Genomic DNA, 19,053 nt, shown 5'->3' with positions numbered 1-19,053 from the left:
ATATATGAGTAAATATCTGAAAGGCGCGCTGAAAACATATTTTGTCCTAATATAGTGCGTTGTTATTGAGCCCCATTTTAATATACTATTAGACAGTCGTTCCCTTCAAAATTCACAGTAATTACATTATATTATTATAATTCATTCTTTTTTTGCTATACACATTAGGGCAGTCTCTTTCAGGAGCAATATTGTAAAGATATAACCTCGAGATTTTCTTTTTTTGTTTAACACACCACTCCATGTTTTTGATAGTATGCAGGAATATTCGCATTGGTACCAACAGGTACATTCCTGTCCTACCTTATGGTCAGCTACTCAAGAAGTAACTAAGGTAATGCAACCATGGGTATTTGGTGAGTCTTATACAGGTAGTTGATGAGCCAATGATGTGTCATTGACCATCTTCTTAAAATTTATATAAGTCCTCTAATTTAGTCTGACATATATTATATAGAATGAAATTATTAGATAGAGGACAGATTGCAAATGATTATTAGGAGTAATTACAGAACTGATCAAAAGAATACTTAAAACAAATAAGAATATTTAGATTCAGAAAAGAAGCTTATAGTAAGGACTTAGAACAAAGAGAGAGACTTAAAGTTAACACAGTTGTATAATCAATTGATGGTGATTAAAATAAAAGGAAAACAAGAAGTGTATAAAGTCTACCGAATTATAATTTGACTTCCACTCTTGTGGGTCAATATGGACCCCAACATGACAGTATCTTAAAATAAATAATTCATTTTAAATTTATATTTAGACGAAGGTTTTCTATTCATCAATAAATTAACATTGTATGTTGTGGTATTAACATTCCACAACGTATATATTCGTTTTTTATTTTATTTTTTTTCCTGGCTATAATATTTCCAAGTAATCTTGAATACTTGCCAATGTTTATTACGATACTGTTGCTATATAATACTTTCTGCATTAAGTTACACAAAAATCGATACGAATAGTTCATTATTCTAATAAAGGCTAAAGTTAATAACACTAACATTTGCACAATAATACAACAGCCTAGAGCACTTTTAATCATAAGATCCTAATTTGAGTAAGGACAAAATGTTTGTGACGATCTACCGTCCATACGCGTACACAGCTCTGGAAAAAAAATATCTCAGCACCATTCTTTTAAATGTCTTACCATTATTGGCATAGTTTGAGTTCCTATTTGTATCCATTAAAACATCGTAAATGAATAATTTTACAATAACACAAATCTACAAAACATTGGACAAGTACTACAAAAGCCACGCATGTGAGAATTCATTATTCAAATTACGGTAATACAGTACAGTGAAAGGAGAAGCAGAGTTTTCAGTGTGTAGTAGGTAAGTGGAACGTACCACTTCAGTGAGTGCGACTGATATAAACACGTCTATGTTCACTTAATATAATGAAATAAAATAAATTTTAAATTGACCAAATAAATCAATACGTGACTTTCATTAGCAGAGTTAAAGTCGTAGTAGTAGTCAATGTTATGCTTTAGAATATTCTGTTATATATGGCAATACTTGCAGCATTTGGCCGACAGGGCGTCACAGAATAATTATTTACGTGATACTCCTGTGCGCAGGGGGTAATAGTTTTCAACTTCCGGACCCCACCGCCTCACCACCACCGTTGACATGTTAAAGTGCTTTTTAGCTTCAGCAGTTTTTGTTCTTTAGGGGCTGGGATCATTTATAAGAATAATTTTTAGACTAACATTGTTGGCTTTTAAGTCTGTAAAAAGATGGGATGGTTTTAAGACATAAGACGGTTCTCCAAGTCATTTAAACTTATGCTATTTATACAGGAGTTCCTTTTTTTTCCTGCACCACTTTCTGCAAATATCTGGACCCGCCCCAGTATCTCACATCCTCGCGTATACCATTAAAATAGACAATATTAAGGTATTCATGATAGCCTTCAGAAATATTTAGCAAGTGATCCGACCATTGTGGTAATAGATGCACATCGCTAGGAGTGAGACGGGGACAGTGAAGATGTGGGTGATTTGTTTTGTAAGTATTCGGAAGTGTATTTTCCTCTATTCCAAGGAACTCAGAATGGCAACATAAATAAAATGAAGTAATTTTAAGTTCATCCGCATTGATATAGAGTAATAATACCGGTACTGTACTTTTGAAATAATGCCGGGTACATGATCATAAAGAAATTAAGCAGTACGCATATTTTCAATAGATATATTCCACAAAGGTTTGGAACGCTTAGAGATATGCTTAGAGATGGGTTCTCTGCAACTGCGGCGAAAGCGGGTGGAAGATGGCTATAGGGCCCTTTGGGCCTCTTCACTATTTCTACTGGGGAGGGGACGTATATCCTCTATAAAATGTTATAATTAACTTGTTTTTTCTCTCATTTTCAAACGAATGAGCAACGAGTGTGTACACATGTTAATATCTGTTTCTGTATATTTTCTTTGAAACTTATCCTTTGAACATACAGAAAAAATGGAATCCCAAACATTGTTTTAATGCGGGCGCAGATAGGCAAACCTTATAGAGTGACGCTTTAGTTCTCTTTATGAAGATATAAATGCAAGTGTAATTGAATGGCTTACAGTAAACAAGTACAACTAGCGTAATCAGGGGTGACGCCAGCAAAGTTGGGGTGGGGGGAATGACTGAGGCCAGGGACTCCCGGCGGGGAAAAAAAGCAGAATTCGTCGGGAGAAATATAATTATATGTATTTTCTACATATTATCATACCCCGAATTCGATTAAATAAGCATATGCAACCCCTAAATTTTCAACAACTTTCAAAACCTTTTAATCGAAGCTCCACCACACCCACTTTGCTTTCATCGGGGAAATCTGACCCGTCCTCCTTGGTATCGCCCCCCCCCCCCGCAAATGTTGGTATTTACAATTCCAATTACAATGTTCTCAGGGACTCAAAAGCACTAGCATTAGGCCTACTGTAGATCTACCGTACTAAATTAGAATTAGGCCAAAAAATAAATTGTTTTGGCCGCGTTTTGCGACGTCCACACAATCTAAAGGTCCCTAATTCTACATCTGATGACGTCATTTTAAGTGAATGTGTTATCGGTCATATCCTGCTATATTCAATTTCGATGAATTGATCAGTATACTGAATAGAAAAAAAACACGATTATATAACATGATAATTGAATAATAAACAAATTTACAATTAATAGTTGGCCTATAACCTCTTCTCTTTCTTCTTGGTATATAGGCCTAAATATTTATTTTAATTCAATCCTATTAACTTAGGCTCTAACATTTTAATTTCACAATCAAGTGCTCTAAAAGAACTCTGCGGTACGGTGCGTATTCGTTTTTAAAATTAATGTCGGATTATAGTTCTTTATATTTGCATGTTCGCATTGGGACTTAAAAACACTATTGCATTTTTCATTTTTAAGCATTACTGTAGACCTACCGTACTAAATGACAATTAGGTTAAAAAAAATTGTTTTGGCCACGTTTTGGGAAAATCCAAAACCTTAATTAATGTGCAGCTAAAATGACGAAAGTTGCGTCGTGTGCTACAAGATCAATTAAGTACTAATACACCACGGGCATACCTTCTGATTGCTTGAACAGTAAAAGAAAGAAAGAAAAATAAAAAAAACTTTTGTAATTTTATAAACTTATAAACATGGTTTTGCAAGTGTATAATAAGAACTTTTCTTGACATATTATACCTCCATGAAAAACCGAGTAGAAATGGTAGAAAATAGTATTTCCATAGGCTCTATGCGCTTAATAGAGATACGGGCCACGAGTGTTAATAAAGAATACTGTAGAAAGAAAACAGGAAAACGAAGTAAATTTAAAAACACAATTTTTTATTCCCACTAATATGACCTCTGGTCCTCCTCAGCATGACTGATTTATAAACATGTATAAGTTGGCATAATGTAATATCTAATTAATCGCATGGTACTCTGTCATGGTAATAAAACAAACAAGAGTGTAAATTACTTTCAGTGTTATGGTTTCGTTTCTTGGAGTTTTCGATGACGTCTCGTCATCTTCGTCAGCAGTTTGAATCTGACGGTTAACTGATACATCAGCATTGATATTCGTGTGAAAGATAACTTACACTATTGTGTTCAATAGGCCTATCTATTATTTTTTTTTAATAGTTTTTTATCTGCCTTTGTATATTGATGGTAATACTATTTAGCACCGGCTGGCACAGAGGGTGACATCGTGATCCAACACATTTTATTTGTTTATTCTTCTTATTCATGTATTTATAATTATGATATGTCATTATTATTTTTCACCACGCATGATCTCATCTAGTGAGAAAATGTGATACCTAGTACACATACTTTGATTTTGTTTATCTTCTTTATCGTGTATAAAATGTGTCGTGTAAATCATCAAAAACCAAGATTTGCCTTTACATGTGAATGGCACGATTTGTTCACACTGAACTTTACTCCTATTTTCTAAGATGGTAACAAAGCCGTTTGGGGCATCTGATGATTCTTTGTCGTGTTTTACTGGTCTTAGGCGGATCGTTTTGTCAGTATGTGTATCTTGTTCCAAATGCCACAATCCCTCCCATGTTGGCCTATCCTGTATCTTCAGTGAAGACGCTTCGACCTTGGATGCTACAGTGATTTCAAATGTTTCAAACACTCTTGCTGATTTAGATTCTGACATTTCATTTGTTTCTGGTGGCTTTTCCATTCTCGTCTCTCTTTTTTTATCGTATTTTAGTTTAATCCTTTCTGACGAGCCCTTACTTACTTTATTTTCTGATGCTTTCTCCTTAAATAATGAAGATTCTTCAGTAAGCGATGCACTTTCAGATTCTTTTGCTAATTTACTTCCAGATGACTTTCCTTTTGACTTGGTTGGCAATTGTTTGGTGACCTTCTTAACAAATCTAACGAGTGATCTCTGTTTCTTTAAATGGTCTGATGACCCTTCTAATGAATCTCCTTGTTCATCCATTGTTAGCATTACTTGTTCATCGTCTGTTAGTTTATTTGTTTCTGATGAACCTTCTTTTATTGTATTTCCTGTTAGTTCCTCTTTAATCGATACAGATTCTTCAAGCATAACACTTTCAGACTCTTTTTCATCATCTGTCAGTTCATTTGTTTCTGATGGTTCTTCCATTTTTGTCACTATTTCTTCATCCTCTTTTAGTTCATTTGTTTCTGGTAATGGGGATTTTTCAGTAAGCGATGCACTTTCAGATTCTTTTGCTAATTTACTTCTTTGTGACTTTCTTTTTGATTTGGTTGGCGATTTATTGGTGACTTTCTTAACAAATCTGCCAAGTGATCTCCGTTTCTTAAAATTGTCTGAGGACCCTTCTAATGAATCTCCTTGTTGTTCTTCCATTGTTAACATTACTTGTTCATCGTCTGTTTGTTTATATGTTTCTAGTGAGCCTTCCTTTATTGTATTTCCTGTTAGTTCCCCCTTAATCAATACAACAGATTCTTCAAGCATAACACTTTCAGACTCTTTTTTATCATCTGTCAGTTCATTTGTTTCTGGTGGCTCTTCCATTTTTGTCACTATTTCTTCATCCTCTTTAAGTTCATTTGTTTCTGATGAACCCTTTCTTATTTTACTTTCTGTTGATTCCTCCTTAATGAATAGAGATACTTCAGTAAGCGATGCATTTTCAGATTCTTTTGCTAATTTACTTCTAGGTGACTTTCTTTTTGACTTGGTTGGCAATTTATTGGTAACCTTCTTAGCAAATCTGCCGAGTGATCTCTGTTTCTTAAAATTGTCTGATGACCTTTTTAATGAATCTCCTTGTTGCTTTTCCATTGTTAACATTACTTGTTCTTCATCTGTTAGTTTACTTGTTTCTAGTGAGCCTTCTTTTATTGTATTTCCTGTTAGTTCCTCCTTAATCAATACAGATTCTTCAAGCATAACATTTTCAGAATCTTTTTTATTATCTGTCAGTTCATTTGATTCTGATGGCTCTTCCATTTTTGTCACTATTTCTTCATCCTCTTTTAGTTCATTTGTTTCTGATGAGCCCTTTCTTATTTTATTTCCTGTTGATTCCTCCTTAATGAATGGGGATTCTTCAGTAAGCGATACACTTTCAGATTCTTTTGCTAATTTACTTCTAGGTGACTCTCTTTTTGATTTGGTTGGCGATTTATTGGTGATTTTCTTAACAAATCTGCCGAGTGATCTTTGTTTCTTAAAATTGTTTGATGACCCTTCTAATGAATCTCCTTGTTGTTCTTCCCTTGTTAACATTACTTGTTCATCGTCTGTTAGTTTATTTGTTTCTAGTGAGCCTTCTTTTATTGTATTTCCTGTTAGTTCCTCCTTAATCAATACAACAGATTCTTCAAGCATAACACTTTCAGACTCTATTTCATCATCTGTCAGTTCACTTGTTTCTGGTTGCTCTTCCAATTTTGTCATTATTTCTTCATCGTCTTTTAGTTCATTTGCTTCTGATAAGCCCTTTCTTATTTTATTTTCTGTTGATTCCTCCTCCTTAATGAATGAAGATACTTCAGTAAGCGATGCATATTCAGATTCGTTTGCTAATTTACTTCTAGGTGACTTTCTTTTTGACTTAGTTAGCAATTTATTGGTAACCTTCATAGCAAATCTGCCGAGTGAACTCTGTTTCTTAAAATTGTCTGATGACCTTTTTAATGAATCTCCTTGTTGCTCTTCCATTGTTAACATTACTTGTTCATCATCTGTTAGTTTACTAGTTTCTAGTGAGCCTTCTTTTATTGTATTTCCTGTTAGTTCCTCCTTACTCAATACAAATTCTTCAAGCATAACACTTTCAGACTCTTTTTCATTATCTGTCAGTTCATTTGTTTCTGGTGGCTCTTCCATTTTTGTCACTATTTCTTCATCATCTTTAAGTTCATTTGTTTCTGATGAGCCCTTTGTTTTATTTCCTGTTGATTCCTCCTTAAAGGATTGGGATTCTTCAGTAAGCGATGCACTTTCAGATTCTTTTGCTAATTCACTTCTAGGTGACTTTCTTTTAGACTTGGTTGGCAATTTATTGGTAACCTTCTTAGCAAATCTGCCGAGTGATCTCTGTTTCTTAAAATTGTCTGATGACCCTTCTAATGAATCTTCTTGTTGTTCTTCCATTGTTAACATTACTTGTTCATTGTCTGTTAAGTTATTTGTTTCTGATGAGCCTTCTTCTAATGTATTTGCTGTTAGTTCCTCCATAATCAATACAGATTCTTCAAGCACAACACTTTCAGACACTTTTTCATCATCTGTCAGATCATTTGTTTCTGGTGAGCCTTCATTTATTACATGTTCCATTGATTTATCATTATTAACTGAGGATACTTCAGTTGTGGATACAATTTCGTATTCTTGTGTTGATTCATTTATAAATGACTCTCTAATAAATAATAGTGCATTAGTGGCCTTTCTAGCTGCTTTATTCAACAAATTCCGTTTCGGTAAACTTTGAAATGATACTTTTACAGAGTCTTCAGATGGATTTTCTAAAATTAATGTTCCCGTTTCATCGTTTGCCGGTTCATCTGTTTCAGGTAAACTCTCTTTTATTCCATTTACAGGTGATCCTTCACCTTTCTTAGCAAAACTCACAGCTCCCTGCTGCCCTGAAGTCTCCTCAATGCATTCCATTGATGACGCGCCGACTAAAGAACCATTAATAATGGCAAAACTGACTACGGGCATTTGAAAGTGCCAGTCCTGAAATATACAGTATAGAAGAATATAATTAGTAACACATTGTTATTATCGTTAAAATAATCCTGAACGATTTGTTTATAATATTCTACTTTTGACTTACGGGTACTTCACTTTTTTCTGTAAACGTTGAGCAATAATCATTGCTTTGTCCTTCGTATAAGACCGTTTTGGAATTTAAAGATGAAATAATCACAACTACTTCTTTTCCATTTCCTTTTTCTGTCGCCTGAAATGTAATCAAACGTTATTCATCAGGTAATAAGACAAAATATTATCATATTTAGTAAGAATAATTACACTATTTTAAATTTATTTTTACAAAGCACTGGTTGTGGTATTGTTGTTATTGCTCTTATTACTTATAATGAAACTAAAACCAAAACTAAAAACTAATTTGAAAAAAGTCACATTCCACTACCAACCTTGTCGTGTTCATAACCGCTTTCTAGTTTGCCTGAACAACGGAACCGAAAACATTTACTCATAGTCAGTGGTAGTTGTAGTAGTACCGTAGTGTTGGAAGTTGTAGCAAGGGCTTTTAATTGTTACCAAGATAGGAAGCTGGCTGGTTTAAGCCGTCTAACTTGAATTAGCCTTATGTGTGGTTACGCTAATGAGGCAGATGGCCGATAATCACAATTTACATATGCTCAGTAAAACAAAACTTTCCTTAGCCACACTGTGTGTCGGCTAGACGTACAGCTAGACCTAGCAAAGAATTACGGTACGGTAAAACAAAGCAAAATAAGGGTACTAATTTCACGTGGCATGCAAATCAATCATACTTACACACTTAAAAACAAACTAATCTACCAATAAAATCACCTGCTAGTTAAGATATAAGGCAAATATGTTTACAAATTTGATTTTAAATAAAATTTTCATATATGATTTTGTTTCGTAGTATTACAATGAACATCACATAGGCTAGCCTAGGCCATGTCTAAATGCTTTAATATATAAAAATGCAGTAAAAAGAACCAAAAAAAATTACATTGAAGTTATCAATTAACTAGGGCACTAACATTATTCATATACTTACTAATTACCTATGAAAGTAAAATGTATTGCTCACACACGCCAATATTTTTTATTTTAATACGCCTTTTTACGATACGAGACATCTTAAGGTGATGACAAACAGTGGTGCGTAACAACAAAAATGAGATAAGCTAGGCCTAGCTTCTGTACGCCTAGCCGATACGCAGTGTGGCTAAGGAAAGTTTTGTTTTTCTGAGCATGTGCAGCAGATTGTGCTTATCTGCCTCATTAGCATAACAATACCACACATAAGGCTAATTCAAGTTAGACGGCTTAAACCAGCTAGCTTCCTACCCTGGTAACAGTTAAAAGTCCTTGGTAGTATTAGTAGTAATAGTATTAGTAGTAGTAGTAGTAGTAGTAGTAGTAGTAGTAGTAGTAGTAGTAGTAGTAGTAGTAGTGTAGTAGTGGTAGTAGTAGTAGTAGTAGTGGTAGTGGTTATGTTTGTGATAATGGGAGTAAGTCATAGTAATCACAATAGTATATACAGTTAGTACAGTGGTAAGAATTTCTTTAGTAGGTGAAATATTAACTGTAGTAGTGGTAGCTTACCTGTATTCGCATATTTTCCACAGCTCTTTCAACCTTAAAATTTTTTCCCAAATTCCAGTTAATGTCATCATCTGTCCACATGATAAAGGGCTCATATTCTTAAACAAAAATGGAAAAAAACACAAATATTTAAAATTATATGACCACCAGGAAAAAGTGGGTATTGAAAGCGGGCAATTTATTTACTCACCCGATATTCAAGGGAGGACGAGTTCGTGAAATTGAGTTTGTAATGCGATTCTTGCTTTCAACCATAGAACATACACTTCTAACATCAATAGGTCTTTATGAAGATATACACTCAGTACACTATTCGAAAAGTGTAAGGGATGCAGTTAAGGTTTTCCCTACTGTACTACACAGGAGGAAACCCTATTGATTATGGTAGGGGCTGCACTGTGCCAACACTTTTTTTTCAGTTTGACTAAAGATGTATTTTATTTCAACAAGCAATAGGGACATATTCGCATAGACAAACTGCTAACCATATTATTGATATCACAAGACGAGCAAGTGAAATATTATAATTGATATAAGCTTATTTAAGTAGGTCCATCTGTGTATTCATTGGATAAGTAGATATCTAGTTGTGTGTGTCTGTTTGAAAAAGAAATGTACATAAAGAATATGTATGTCAGCATATTATGTATTCATTGAACATGTATGTATGATTTATGTACAGATGTATGTGTGTTAAATTAAAATTAATTTAAGGGGCCTTTTAATTATAAACTTTGTTTTCTTACCATATGATTGGTTTTCGACATCTTCAAGTTTACCTCTAGAAGACGTACAGCCAGTAAACCTCAACTTAAATACATCCATTCGTTTCTTCGTTTGATAGACTGTATTTCAAATACACATTATTACAAAACAATAAAATAATTGTTTTTAATAAAATAAAAACGTTTATACCGGTAGTTAATAAGAGTCAAGTCTATTTATTGATTAATATTTCAACGCATTATATAGCAACGGTATTAGGCAAACGCTTAAATGGTTTAAGCATAATTTACATATTAACATGTACCAGTTATTCTTAATTTTTTTTTTAAGTTTGATTTATTACTTAGTTGTTGTGTCTATTATTTATTTAAGCATTTAATAACATTATTTATCAGTATTATGCAATTAGATGGAATGTTTTGAATTAAGTTTCAGTGGTGAAATGTTACAATAGGCCTATTGTTTTAAAATATTACAAAAATGATCACAACTACAGACAGTTACATGTTTCATTTCGTTATTCATGTCACATCAACATGTATGTACGTCTGGACTTTTTCGTTTTGGGGTTGGGTACCAAAGAAAGAAAACGGAAATTAAAAAAGAAAACATACTGATAAATTGTCAAAGGATTGGAGTTCCAAAGTTTAGGTTTAAAATAATGTAAGTTTTTATAAAAATAGGTCTAATATTCGATAAATCGTGTATAATTCATAATACGCTGAGAAAACACTGAATGTGGATCGGATCTAAACTTCTTTAAATTGATGTAGTGCTTTTCATTGCTTTTTTTTTCTAAGAGTTTATTATCCTAACCCTCAAAATAATGCATATTTTTGTTTAAGGCTAAATAAACACTATTATACAAATAAATAGGCTTATCACAATTAGACTTGCCACGTTTTATCCATCCACCGACAACAAGTCGTCCATTTGATAGCTTTTTCCCGCTGAGAGGATCTATGGATGGCACAGTAAAATGATAATGAGACATAATTTAAAATAGAAACCTTTACTACTCACTCTCATCATCACCTTTATCATCAGCAGCAGCAGCAGCTGATATGCTTAAACTCTTGTGCCCTTATTTGTATTTGTACATTAAAATTTGTGTAATGTCAATAACTGTAAAAAAAAATGTCCCTTTCTATTCAACATGGCGGCCTAAGTTTCTCGACGATAATTTATCTGATCAGTAACAACATTCACCGACCTCAGCAGTGACGTATCTATGGGATGCCATGGGTGAGTTTAAAGACGTTTCTCAAACAACTGGCCCAACGCCGCCATTCCTGCCCCAAGGCCCACCACTGGAAATTGGTTTAACAAAAATTCATGTAGGCCTATATTTTTTGCATAACTTTTTTAAATGGTGAGTGTGAGGTCTATTCATAGATAGGGTGCAAAAAATACGAAAGTAAACTGGTTTTATTACCTCTATCAGAACATCTATTTGTGGCTGATAAGTGGTCTGTAGGTCTTTAACAATTTTTATTAGAAAATTGTTTTAAGTTATTATCATTGTCTAAATGTTCTGTTTCCTAGGCTAACAACTCACCAAATTTAATCATTTCAACAGGTCCCTTAGATTCCAATGTTTCAATGATATTATTGATTAATTTGAAGGTTCCACCTGGGAAAAAAGAAACCAACTTTCCTAGAATTCGTCTGTCTTTAGATACGTTTATATATCCAATGAAGATATATGAATGGAATTTGCCGGGGAGTGCAACGGAGCTCAACAACTCTTCTCTGAAAGCAGATTTAAACGTAGTCATTACATTCTATCACATTGATAATCCCTAACCACACGTGAATCCTTTAAACATATCAAAAACTCATAGTTCTCTTTTCCCCACAATAGGTAATAGAACACCCACAACCTGTTCCCCTATGACCATATGTTCTTAATTGCCACTTGCCTCCTCACCCCGCAAAAATATTGGGTAGATCAGACTGTTATTAGTTGTTAACCCAACAAAAGTCTTACGCTATAGTATTCTCTCTAGGCGGCTGGGCCTATATTAGGTATTAAATATTATATCTTACTCTGGTTTAAGTAAATTGTTGGCAAAATCGTTCCATATGATAGTAAGTTTGTTGTGTTCAGATTGAAGTTTACCAGCACATGTGATATAGCGTAATATTGTCTTATCTTCTTCGTGTCCTTCCTCTTTTTCTTTTTCCATTTTTAGTGCAAATACATACACTTGATCATTGAAGATAATTCCAATTGGGCTAAAATGATAATCATGAATTAGTATCATCAACGACAGGCAATAAACAAACAACGATTTAGTACAATAACAACATATTGTAAGACTTTATTTAAATGCTTTTTGCATTAGAAAACTCTTTGTTTCAGGCATTGCCACTTCAATATTAAACATTGTTGCTTTTTCAAATTACAATTTCTATTGTATTAATATATATATATATATATATATATATATATACATACATGTATATATATAATTATATATAATATTATATATATATATATAATTGTTTTCAAGTTATAATTTGTCCACTATTTTGGGTGTTTATTGTGAAACAAATTATTTACGTATGTACAAAGGATCTATTCCAGAATAATACCGATATATTTTAAAATAAACATTAGTAATCTAAAAATGCAAAACCAGACGTATGTTTTCAGTCAGTTATTTTACATTGGTTGGTATGTTATATAAGCGAACCACACATTTTTAGATCAAACAGTACGTTGGCCTATCCTGTATGCATATCAAGTGGCAAAAATATATACCTAAGATTATAAATATACACATAATTTTGTATATGTATAATTTATATATAAACACTGCATAGAAAATTTATAAAGAGATAAATAATAACCTCATTTAAGTTAAATTGCCTCATTTAAATAAATGCATATTGATTAGACTTCTGGTAACTTGTACTGTATTATAGTTTGTCTCTTTGTATTACGTATTACCGTATTTCTAATCCTAATGCTTATTTCGACTATAATTATTAATATATTATTATCATTGTGTCTATTATTATTGTTAGGAATACCACCATAGGCTTACTATAAAAATGCAGCTAGGCAAACCAAAATCTCACCTTATGAACTGCGTATTGTGGATGTTGTTCCTGAAAATGGCATCTGAATAAAAATAGTACGGTACTGCTTTAGTAGTATACTCGAATGCAATGATACACTATTTTATGTAAACGCTTATAAATCGGAGTACAGTATAGAATCGGTGCAAAATGATGAAACATTGTTTGGATAGGTCTATATAAACTTTATTTTGGCTACTTGTGCTAGGTATATTGTTACTTACTGTTGAGTTTGACAAACGTTTTTCCATAAAATGTGTGTCTTAGACCTTGTATTTGTGGCCCACGAGACATACGTGGGACATCTTTTATCTGTAGTGTGTATATGTACTGCCCTTCATCATCATCCGTGACGTCATTAAGTGAAAGGTATCCCGTTGCACCATGTTTACCATTTTTATTCAATTGAAAACTAACTTCGATTGATCCACCGCTACCACTATCTTCATATTTCCTGATTTTCCTTGTATCTTTATATTTCTCTCTTTTCTTTTCACCTGCTTTGTTGCCAGATGAATAAAGTGTGTGTAATTTGTTTTCTGGCCAGTTACACGAATGCAAGAGCATGGTGCAAAATGGTTTATGGTATCCGTCTCTTATTTTAAAGCAGGAATGTTCTGGTTTATAAGTTGACATAAAATTTGCTTTGGCGCATCCTCCCCTTGCGACTGTTAAGACTTTATCGAAAAATGTTAAGCCTTCTTCATAATCTGTTAAAAAAATAAAATACATTGACATATTCATTATCGTATTAATTCGAATACACGCCACACTTTAAATAATCGCTCCCCTTAGAATTAACTTTACCTAGCCTCATTTGGAATAAATGCCTCCCGCGAACTAAGCAAGTCTAATGAAAGCAAACATCGTTCTAATACTGTTCAACAACAGTAGAATTACAATGGTTTCTAACCTGGCTGGGATTAATAAGTCTTTCATGGTTCAGTAGTTCCACGTTTGCAACATATCCAAATTACACTTTAAAAAAGACAATTGATTAAAAGTTTGTTTACCCTTGTATTGGTATTCTGCTGGTAAAAAATCATCCAGTGCTGGCTCTATATTTATTTGATTTTTCTGATTTTTTTTAATTACAATTTTATTTATCTGGAAAAAAATCAAAGTAACATGATTATCTAATTTTTTTAAAATTTAACTAATGCATTGTTAGAATTTTTATTTAATTAATAAAGTTTTCACAAAATACAGAAGTGAAGAATACGGGCCAACAGGTGACGGACACGTCTACAAGGGACCGTTCCTTACAATAGAAACACAAAAATTAAAATAAATATTTACAAAATGAACAAATAAATTTGAAAAAAAGGTGGAAAAGTCAGGAAGTAAAGGAAAAACAACCACGACGACAATAGAGGGGACATTTGAACATTGCTTTAAAAAAAGCATTTTTACCATCTAAGAGTGCAATTTCCGAATGTCCATGAAGAGGTGAGGTTGGTGTGGCATTCCTATTGGGCCCCAGTCAGAAAATTTCTGGATCCACCCCTGCAAACAAAGTGGTCCGTGACTTCATTTTACATCATGGGGGTATTTGCAAAGTGGTGAAGTCTCCGTCCCAGAGTAACTCATCACCCCATGTGTCCATTTGCAAGGCAAACTTCTACTATATACTTTGACTTTCTCTTAGAAACGAAATGGTTACCACGTAAAACGTCAAAAAGTAACTCCATATGGCAATGACTCTTAATTGAGATGGCCTACGAGTTTAGTATCATGGTTAGCCAACAGGGCCATAATGAAAACGACGTAGTCTTTTTGTAAACGTCGTTACGTTGTTCAATTCCAACCAATCTCAAGCTTTAAACAGCGCCAAAAGGGCCATAATAAAAAGCACCGTAAACTTGTTTAAGAAACGGCGCTCTGTAACAATAGCAAGGGCCATAATAAAACCGGCGTTAGTTTTATTTTAACGCCGTCACGTTGTTAAATTTCAACCAATCACAAGCTTGAACAGTGCCAAAGGGGCCATGATAAAATCGCCGTTTAGTTTTATTTTAACGCCGTTGCGTTGTTCAATATTTTTATAGGTTGTGCCGAAAGAGCCATAATGAAAAGGCCTTTACGTTGCTCAATCTCAACCAACCACAAGCTTCACACAGCACCGATAGGGCAATAATAAAAGCACCGCATTCTGAAAACAATATATGTATCTGACGGAAGGCCCAAACATTCAGCCAATCACATTCCTTCTTTCATTTATTTTGTGCAAGTATCTTGTCGGCACACAAGGCAAATGTAATGAAATACAAAAAGAAGATTCTCACTCATTACGGAAGATAAATTATCCGATTAAAACTCGGTTTCTGAACCTTTCGATTGATTTGTTGTAGAGTTAACCTATTCCTAGAAGATGCAATTTACGGACATCCATTGTTTAATAATTGCGGGAGTGTAGCGTGAGCATGTGTGCAGTGCCGAAAAATTATATAAAATTCCATGAGAGATGGAATGTGATTGACTGAAAGTATATGGCTCTTTCGCCCCAGATACTGTGAACGGCGTTTTCAGAACGGCACTTTTTTATGGCGCTGTTTCAAGCTTGTGATTGGTTGAAATTAAACAACGTAACGGCGTTAAAATAAAACTAACTCCACTTTTATTATGGCGTTTTTGGCCAACATATAATAATATTCAACAACGTAACAGCGTTAACATAAACAACTAACGCCGCTTTTATTATGGCCCTTTCAGCGCTGTTTCCAGCTTGTGATTTGTTGAAATTGAAAAAAGTAACAGCGTTAAAACAAGTTAAAATAAAACACCGCTTTCATAGTGACCCTTTTGGCAAATCTTATAAGTACAGCGTTTTATAATAAACGTTTGCGGCGCTTTCGGCGCTGTTAAAGCTTAGGCCTATGACTGGTTGGAATTAAACAACGTACGGTAACGGCGCTAAAAAAAAAAGGCAACGATTTGCATTATGGCCCTTTGCATTATGGCTAACCATAAGTTTACACACATTGAAGTAAATCATACGTTATTATTAATTTATTATGTGCTATGTGAAACTTACATAGTCATCAAAGCGATGTATATTTTCCTCACGATTCTTCAAAAAGTATCTGGCTATCACAACTAAGACGCCTATCATCAGAACGGGGATAATGATGAACACTAGCCAAATCTGAGAACTGGATGACGAGGACGGAATTTGTTCTGTAAAAGGTGTTTTTTAGGATAAATAAATAAAGGATTGCAGTGTTTATTACAAAATACAGTATAAATATTATAGCGATGTAATGTAAATAAAAAAAGATCGTATAATAATTATTATGATTAGAAGATAAAGTAAACATATTACGACGTTTATTAACATTCTCGCCATCAGGAATTTGGAGAGGGAAAGAAAGACAGAAAAAAGGGAAGGAAAAAAAAACAGTACCAGCCACTGATAGATTTTTAGCAAATGTTAACACTTTTCAGAAGCTCGTTGAGAATGCGTATGTGGCCAGATTGTCATGTAATGAATGCCACAAGACCTACAAAGATTTTAGCTTTACAATGGTACTGTTACAACCGTTAATGTAGAACACTCCACAGCTAATGTAGTAAAACTCCCCGCTAATGTAGAAACACCAACAGCTTATGTGGTAAAAAGAAAATCAACCCCAGGTAATGTAAAACGCTCAACAGCTAATGTAGTAACGAAAATTGCCTCAAAGCTAATGTAACTACTATCGTCAGCTAATGTAGAATATTGTATAAAATCAAATTGGAACATAATGGAGATTACTATCTTTAAACTATTACGTCTTTAAATTAATATCAGCAGTACTTCATTTCCTCTTCCGTTTTGATGCTTGTTTGTTGTTTGCCATCTCACATTATATTCCTCAATGAATATTGTTCTATGAATAAATTATGAGATAAAGTACCTCAGACGGGAATGGAACCTGTGACCTCTTGCTGTCTAGTTGAACGCCATAACCACTAAACCAGCACCATTTTATCATATAATAAGGTATTTTATATGGCTATATTTTTTTTTTTTATTTTGCTATATACCAAAGGAAAGTCTTTCTTTCTGGCTGTTTACTTTACATATAATAAGATCAGGGGCGATCTGGGTTGAAATTTATGGGAGGGGGAGGGGACCAGACAGTTTAAAAAAATAAATAAAAAAAAACAAAGGGGTGTGTCCTCCCCCAGGAATTTTTTATTCCTAGATGGCAGAAAATGAGCTTTCCTGACTTCTGACATATCTTTTAATGATTTAAGTTCTTCAAAATTCAAGTTTTTATGCCATCTTGAAACTTCAAAACGTTCAGGTAAATGTTTTCATTCTTATTACAGATAGGCATATCATGTCATATAGGTCTATGTAACATTAATTGCATAAGTGTTCTTTTTTCCATGAATCGATGAACCCCAAAGAAGGAGGTTGGGTGTCCTCTTCGGAAAAAAAAATGATTCCTAGATGGCGGGAAATGAGCTTTTCCGACTTTTGAGGTGTCTTAATGATATTTAAGTCATTAAAAGTTTAGGTTTCCCGCTCTTAAAAACGATTCAATGAATCGATGAACCCTAAAGAAAAAGGGGTCTGGGTTCTCCTCGGGAAAATTTTGATTCCTAGCTGGCGGCGGGAAATGAGCTTTCCCACTTATGAAGTGTCTTATTGACTTAGTTTCTTCAAAATTCAAGGTTTACCCCTCTTACCACTGAGTTATTAGGCATATTACAAACAGCGGCAGTATTGATAGACTACTTGTAAATGGCTTTGAAAGACTATGTGGATGGGGGAGACACCACGAAGGAAAAGGTTTCTTATTCATCTGTGGGTAGACAACTATAACTGTCAAATTAACCATACACGGCGTCGAACTTAGAAAAAAAAATCTTTTTTTTTTTTCAATTTTCCCAATCCTACAATAGAAGACATGTGACCAAAGGGTGATAAACTAATCAATTTTTTATTGGGCCTGCTTACCACTACCTCCTATCAAAATGATGACAAATCGATGTCATGCCAATATCTGCTGTTCAGCACCCTTGTCACATCTCCATTAATTTTAATTCAGTGCAGTCAGTAAAATGTATACTCATCAAAATAATACGTCCATAGTATACTATACATCATCTTGATTGGTATACTTTTGTGCTGTTTTGCAGTTTAGTATAAAACAGAAAATATCATGCTTTGCTTAAAATGTAATGTGCTTTTCATTACATGGTTACTGTATTTTTATATATAATAATAAAAAAATGTTTGCTTAGTTACACTCTTTTAAAAACAGTAAATACATTTGTTTTTTCTTTTTCCTTTTTTTCTTTTTCTTTTTTAAGCGCCGCTCTCAAATAAGCGCCGCTCTCAAAAAATGCGACGCACTGAAGCCTCCAAAAATTGTATAAACGCCGTGGCGCTTATTCAAGCAATACGGTAAAATAAGAGGCGAAGGTAATCCACCATGACGTGTAACATTATTAACATCAATCTTTTCACTACAATTTTTGTCCCATTTAACCCAAACAGTAAGTTTTGTATACCACCTAAGTAACAGAAGCCACTAATCGTCAGTAATTACGTCTGAAACCTTCATAAATCCACAGTGGCAGCGCCAGCGTCTGAATTTTGGGAGGAGGAGGGTTCATTTGAGGGGCAAGGTAAAACATTTTTTTAGTGGGGTGGGGAATAATATGCTGGGGTGGCCCGAAGTGGGCATGGTCGGGTTTCACTCTAAAAGTCTTGAAAGTGGTCCAGGGAGCGAAGCCTTCGAAAAATATGACAATTTAGGGATTTTACAGATAAATCATTTACTAATAAATAGCAAATACAAACCAATTTCTCTCTCCGACGAATTGAGGTTTATTTTCTTTTTTTTTTGAAAAGGAAAACTGTGCCAGTTGTGGGCTTTGATGTGTTGATCATGTTTATCAATGTTGTTAGCGATGTTAACAACGATACCATCCTGTATCTTATACACATCT

At 33.9% G+C, this 19,053-nt stretch overlaps 2 protein-coding genes across 2 annotated transcripts in view; both read right to left on the bottom strand.

The window, feature by feature from the left end:
- Nucleotides 1–3,818: 3,818 nt before the first annotated feature.
- Nucleotides 3,819–13,811, bottom strand: LOC117112597 (kinectin-like). Its single transcript, XM_033255698.1, has 9 exons — nt 13,332–13,811; nt 13,108–13,150; nt 12,070–12,258; nt 11,579–11,772; nt 10,918–10,980; nt 10,041–10,139; nt 9,295–9,392; nt 7,802–7,927; nt 3,819–7,701 (listed from the first exon to the last, which is right to left on the bottom strand). Exons 1-9 carry the CDS (start codon nt 13,741–13,743, stop codon nt 4,273–4,275), a joined length of 4,653 nt encoding a protein of 1,550 aa, XP_033111589.1. The 5' UTR covers nt 13,744–13,811; the 3' UTR covers nt 3,819–4,272.
- Nucleotides 13,812–14,049: 238 nt separating this feature from the next.
- The window catches only part of LOC117112582 (protein CEPU-1-like), a 16,998-nt gene continuing 11,994 nt past the window's right edge, over nt 14,050–19,053 (bottom strand). Inside the window, exons 4-5 of the mRNA XM_033255679.1 lie at nt 16,142–16,284; nt 14,050–14,214 (exon numbers count right to left, since the gene is read on the bottom strand). Coding sequence (XP_033111570.1) covers nt 14,050–14,214; nt 16,142–16,284 — 308 coding nt within the window. The remainder of the gene's footprint in view (nt 14,215–16,141; nt 16,285–19,053) is intronic.

The sequence above is a fragment of the Anneissia japonica genome, unplaced genomic scaffold, assembly GCF_011630105.1.
Source record: "Anneissia japonica isolate Jap-2015-1 unplaced genomic scaffold, ASM1163010v1 scaffold287715_len1027211_cov185, whole genome shotgun sequence".
NCBI classification, from domain to species: Eukaryota; Metazoa; Echinodermata; class Crinoidea; order Comatulida; family Comatulidae; genus Anneissia; species Anneissia japonica.
Note: the sequence above shows the minus strand (reverse complement) of the source record. Positions and strands in the feature narration are given on the sequence as shown.

Excerpts from the sequence above, each read along its gene's own strand:
- LOC117112597 (XM_033255698.1), bottom strand. The coding sequence starts at position 13,743 with ATGTCAACTTATAAACCAGAACATTCCTGCTTTAAAATAAGAGACGGA. Across the intron at positions 13,151-13,331 it reads AACGTTTGTCAAACTCAACA|ATGCCATTTTCAGGAACAAC; the intron begins GTAAGTAACAAT and ends ATTTTTATTCAG. Across the intron at positions 9,393-10,040 it reads TGTCGAAAACCAATCATATG|AATATGAGCCCTTTATCATG; the intron begins GTAAGAAAACAA and ends TTTTTGTTTAAG.